The sequence below is a fragment of the Primulina tabacum genome, chromosome 3, assembly GCF_025594145.1.
Source record: "Primulina tabacum isolate GXHZ01 chromosome 3, ASM2559414v2, whole genome shotgun sequence".
NCBI lineage: Eukaryota > Viridiplantae > Streptophyta > Magnoliopsida > Lamiales > Gesneriaceae > Primulina > Primulina tabacum.
Window position 1 is genome coordinate 22,894,558 of NC_134552.1, and position 6,000 is coordinate 22,900,557.

The window sequence follows — 6,000 nt, forward strand, 5'->3', positions numbered from 1 at the left end:
ACTGATTTGGTCTCGGCGATCAGTTGGTTCAATCAGTTGATATCTTCGATAGCTTTAGTTAAGATTTCGTGAACTGATTAGTTCAGTTTTAGCTGTCTGCGCACTAAGGTAAATTGTTAGAAATAAGATGATAAGTTTTGTTAAAATCAAAATTAAGATTGCGAACTGAGAAGTTCCAACAATATGATATTGTGTAATTATTCTAAATACAGTAGTTGACTTGCATTATCTTTTTTGAAAATACTCAATTTTGATTGATTGTAGTGTGGATGGAATTTCAACATTTTGAACATATATGCTGCGAAGAGACTTTGATCTAGTCAGTTTGATAGGTGATTTCTTGAGGCTAGAGTTCAAATAATTTGTGGCTTGACTTTATGGCCAAAATGGCTTGAAACAATCCAGATGTTTGAAAACCTAAAATTAAATTAAAAACAGTTAAATCCGAAACTAATACCAAAACCTCGATGAACGAGTAACTATAATAGTACTAACATAGCGAGATTTCTTGTCAGACAAGTTTCGACCCACACTTTTCTCGCCTCAAAATCAAATGAAGCAAGAGTTTTTATCTATTCTAAAAATTTCTTTATTACTCATTAAGTTGTTCCCAAAGTATGCTTATTTTATTCTACAAAATATCTTCATAATAAAAAAAAATCGTTATGTTATTACATATTGAGAAATATTTATATAACCCTCTTGATTTTCTAATATTATCTACATTACGTGGGCGTGTTAGAGTTAATAATATATGTGAGTGTAATGTCAAATGATTACAAGTTTGTTTTCTCTTACCAACATTTTTCATCGGTCAAACTTAGTGTAGTTTACTGACGGACATGATTTGGAATTATTATATTAAAATCGAAGGTTTAACCAGTACATTTTCAATGAATAACAACGGCAGATTCCTGTCACAAATTTTTTTTATCTAAATGAACCAATTTTAAAAAATTCTAAATCGATGAATAATTAAACGAATTTTAATCTGGCAGCATATAATTGAGAAAATCTTGATTAATTTGTAACAACCTAAGAAGATTATTTCAACGAAGTGAGTTAGAAAAATAAGTCGCAAAGTTAGAATTCCAACGTTTTCTAAGTTAGACGTGTACAAGTGTAAACAAAATGGCACATCTGACGCGATTTGACATCATTAAATTTATTTTTACAATTTCCGAAACACAATGGGTGCACCATGTTGAGGGTGTAGAAGCATTTGAACCGAAGGCGAATGTTGATAAAACGGCGAAAGCTCGAACGAGAAGCGTTGTACTATCATGGCCACAGCTAGTTTCGCTTGTAATATGGCTAGGTTCTGGCCAATGCAACGTCGTGCGCCCAACCCGAACGGCATGAATGCCATCGGATGCTTGGCTGCGTGGGCGACACCTTTGATGAATCTAGCGGGGTTGAACTCGTGCACATCGTGGCGCCAGAGAGTCGAGTCGTGATGAATGGCTAGGATGGGGATAAGGAGCTCAGTCCCTCGCAAGATGTGCAGATTTCCTAGTTGTGTATCCACTTCGGCTCGTCTTATTATGGCTACCGCCGGTGGATATAGCCTCAATGATTCGTTCAGGATCATTCCCATCTGCAAAAATTATTTAATTTAAGTCAAAATTCAATCATTTAATGTTCAAATTATTTTCTGATAAATTTCTAGTAATCATTCTAACGATAAGGCCGCCACCCCTTTTTCACATCCAACACATGCTAAGTCGGGCTTCTCATTAAGTATCATTTCCAAGAGAAATTTCCTTCTCTAAATATATACATTATATTATATATTAAAATTGGGCATAACAGTGAAACAAAACTTGGGATCATGCTATTTTTTAGAATTTTTGAAGTGCCCCTCCCCTCTATTCGCTACTGGAATACCCCCAAACATCCATTTCTTATTAAAAGGCATGTGTCATTTTTTACAATTCAAATTTTAATTTTCTTTTATATATATACATATATATATATATATATATATATTAAATTTTAGTTTTAAAAATTCAAAGTTTAATGTTTTTACACATTTATTTATAATAATAATTGCGTTTGGCTTACTATTTTTAGCTTTGGGAGATCGTGTTTAGTGGGGGTGTCACGTGAGCCACACACCCTCAAGACCTCCTCACGTGCCTGTTCCTGCCACTGGGGATGCATGGCTAGCAGGACAGTGGCCCACGTCAGCAGATTCGACGTCGTATGCAGGCCTGCGAAGAAAATGGTCTTGCACTCCTCAACGATGTCGTCTGGCGTAATCCGCGAATGCGACAACTCCTCGCTGCCTTTGAAACACGCTTTTATCATGACTTCGAATAAATCGTTAGGACATTCGTTTAGCTCACACCGAGTAGTCGCTTTTCTCCGTTCATCGATCAGTTTCAGTAACGACTTCCGGATTTCTTTTTCCAATCCCCAACATTTCCTGTTCTTCTCCGTTGGCAAATACCTAAATCATACCATATGTAATAAATATCACTACGTTTTTAATGCCTCGCCTCTATCGACGCGTCGATGAGACCATGTATGCCATACAAGTCGGTGTCTTGGTAGGATTTTTATTTTATTTTATTTTATTTAACGAAAAGTAAAATATTTATTGATATATATATATACCTATAACCCGGAACGAAAAACTTCTGATAGGCTTCGTTGGCATGGCACAATTGTTGTTCTAGCAATTCAAAAATGGCTCTCCCGTCGTCGAAGCTGCTCCCGAATGTGACTTTTGTAATGACATGTTCCACTATATTTTTGAACCAATTGGGAACATTTATTTCAAATTTGCCCAAATCTGACATCTTCTCTGACAATCCCATCAGTGCTTCCTCCATGCTTTTCGCCATCATTGGTATCATCAACTATGACACACACAACAACATACATAATTTGTTTGTTGGCAACTTGTGTCACGTGTATTCATCACTTGATATCTCATCTCTTACGTCAAAATTTCAAATTTGAGACAGTGTGTCAATTGATGGTTAGTATTATTACCTTAAGATTCTCAGTGTGGAAAGTAGGTTGAATGATCTTTCTGTGGTGAGCCCATTTTTCTCCTCTGAGACTCAACAAACCATCACCTTCAATTTTCCTCAGAAGTGGGGGGGATTCATTTTTCTCAAATAGTTCCGATTTCAACACAAAAATCTCCCTAACAAGGGCTGGATCAGACACTGTGAGACGAGGTGTTGGTCCAAACCACACAACGAACATCGAACCTGTAATAAATCAATTAAGCCGCCATTACCACAAAATAATGAAACTTAATTTAATAATATTTGAACTCGAAATTTTCTCAACCAATATAGAGATGAAATATGATGTTTAACAAAAAGAGGTAGAAGAAAAAGAAAGTGATTGTTTCATCATGTTGTTTCAAGAAAATTGGATAGTGTAGACCCTACAATACACACACAAGGACAAGCAATGTTCCTCTCATTTCCCCCATTTTGGACACTATGCAATTTTTATTTTCGTATTGATTGCTACACTAATTATGTGTTTCCCATATATTTTCATTTTTTAAGAAATAAAAAATAAAAACAAAAATGTAAAACACCTAATCAGAATTTGGACAGCGGTAAGTAATTTTTAAAAAAATAAATAAAAAGAAGAAGAACGAAGGGATAAAATGAAATACCGTAAATTTTCTTCCAATGATGATAGAAGGAGAGAACTCTCGGTACTATGTTGTGGGAGAAGGGCATGGATTGAGATGAAGCAATTGAATTCAAGCTAGCAAGCTCCTTCATGTTGCCTAACAGAAGTTGGTAGTTTGGGCCCTTGATCCCTTGTTTCTTGAAATGATTCCCAATTTTTCTTGGTGTCCACCATAGATGAATCACGATTTTTAGCACTAAAACTGGTATAGTACATGAGATCAAAAGCAAGCAGAACAAATGGGAGCAATCTTTCATATTTTCTTGAATGGGTATTGGAGGGTGAATTACCATATAATTGGTTCGGCTGGGTTGTGTTGGCTTTTTATACAAGAAATGAGGAAAAGTTGAGGTTTCTTTCTTGTCTTTTTTGCGGCATAATGGCGTGAGAGAAAAATGGGCCTATAAATTAACGCACGCGAGTCGACCGGATCGGAGTTCCAGAATTGTTCTCTAAATTCGAAAAAGGAGTTTCAGCGCTCGGTTGGGTACGCGTTTCTCGACTTGACAGAGCCGGTTCGTGTGTTTTTCGAATAATTATTAGATCCATATTAACAATATCAGTTTTTTGAGACTAAAATGGAGGTCTAAATCGAATTTTTTGCAAATTTTATTTTCAAACATATGATTTATGAAATACTAGTTAGCACAAACGTAACTTTCTCAAATGAACATTATATTGTTTTTATGGTATCATTTGCATTTTTTTCATTTTTTTTTACTGTTATCGATCAATTCACAGTTTTAATTCACTAACTTGTATTTTTTGTTTCGATTTTAGTCATTTTCACCCTATTGTTGACGTAACATCAAATATGCAGTAATGTCTATCACAATAACAACAACAATTTTTGATGATATATAATTATTTTTCAATATCACGTCATCAATCTTATGAAAAAAATGACTAAATTTAAGAAAAAATATAAATCAGTAGACTAAAATAAAAAACAGAAAACATTCAAATCATACGTGAGAAAATGTAATTTTCCTATCTTTAAATTATACGACGAAAATCTTTAACCATTGTAAAGCTCGAGTACTGGAGCACAAATATTTTTTGCTTGAGTTTGATTGAATTCGAGTTGAGCTTTGATCGAACCGACTATAGTTGAATCTACTCGCTTGTACCCCTAAAGGATGAGGCATGGTGTTTTAAAATTTTCTATCCTCTATTATTATTGAGTTAAATAATTTTTTTGTAATGTTACATTAGTTTTAATTTTTTTGACATCTATTTATATACTTAAATAAAGTAAGGATGCGTTTCTAAACAAGATAACTGATGATTTTTAGTTTGATTTTATGAGGAAAAATTCGACGCACGCTTAATAAACGAGAATTTAATTCATTTATGAGACACGCATATGTGTCTAGGAACTACATTTTAATTGGTACCAAATAAAAACTCGCTCATCTAACTCAATGATCGTTTAGTTTATATTATACACAAAAATTCATACGAAATTATCTCATTATTCAATTTTGTAAGACGGATTTTTGACAGAACCACACATGAAAAAATATTTTTTGTTATGAATAAAGTATTTTAGTTTCAGATATAAACAGAGTTGATCCGACTCATATGAGACGTTCCTTATATTATATTGGGAGGTTTATTATCACACATCGAAGAATACACATTAGCATATAACATTACTTTCAGGTCAAAATTCTAAAGGCAGGCATCCAACACCGGTCGCTGATGGATAGTTATTAATTAACGACAGATAACATGATTTCCATCGTCGTTAATCTTTAAAAAGAGAATTCATCATTTAAAACTTGAATATTAATACTTTGACCAAAATGACACTCTTAAAATATTAGTCTCTTTGACACATTTTTCAAGTTTCCATAATATTATAAAGGGCTGAAATTAAATTAAACATTTTGCTCCGTGACATTTGCAAAGTTTTTAGTAGATATAACATGCCATATGTTCGCCGATTCAAAATTTTTATACTTTAATTTTTTGTATGAAAGGAAAATAATATATATGTATATATATATATAATTAAATTTAAACCATTAATACTACCAACTTTAACGGTGTCAATTCGGGTAGGTTGGGTGGATTGGGTCGGGTCAAAAATTGCTCAACCCGAACCCAACCCGAATCTAAGCCAACCGAAAACTCTCAACCCGAACCCAAACCGAATCAACCGGTTTTGGTATTTTTAAAATTTTTTAAAGAATATTAAATAAAATTCAAAAAATTTAATATTTTAATTTAAACACATAATAACAAATATTCATCATATATCTGATTTGAATTTGAAAGTCTAATTATAGAAAAATAAAATATATTTACTAAATCAAATAAACAATTGTT

At 33.3% G+C, this 6,000-nt stretch overlaps 1 protein-coding gene across 1 annotated transcript; it reads right to left on the reverse strand.

The window, feature by feature from the left end:
* Window positions 1-1,041: 1,041 nt before the first annotated feature.
* On the reverse strand, window positions 1,042-4,046 carry LOC142539091 (cytochrome P450 734A1-like). The gene is made up of 5 exons (XM_075644380.1): window positions 3,647-4,046; window positions 3,001-3,224; window positions 2,620-2,864; window positions 2,065-2,452; window positions 1,042-1,597 (listed from the first exon to the last, which is right to left on the reverse strand). The coding sequence occupies exons 1-5, from the start codon at window positions 3,957-3,959 to the stop codon at window positions 1,172-1,174; spliced, it is 1,596 nt and encodes a 531-aa protein (XP_075500495.1). The 5' UTR covers window positions 3,960-4,046; the 3' UTR covers window positions 1,042-1,171.
* Window positions 4,047-6,000: the final 1,954 nt, after the last annotated feature.

Coding starts and splice junctions, on each gene's coding strand:
- LOC142539091 (XM_075644380.1), bottom strand. CDS start 3,959: ATGGTAATTCACCCTCCAATACCCATTCAAGAAAATATGAAAGATTGC. Junction 2,865..3,000: donor TCCACACTGAGAATCTTAAG/GTAATAATACTA, acceptor TGTGTGTCATAG/TTGATGATACCAATGATGGC. Junction 2,453..2,619: donor TTTTTCGTTCCGGGTTATAG/GTATATATATAT, acceptor GGTATGATTTAG/GTATTTGCCAACGGAGAAGA.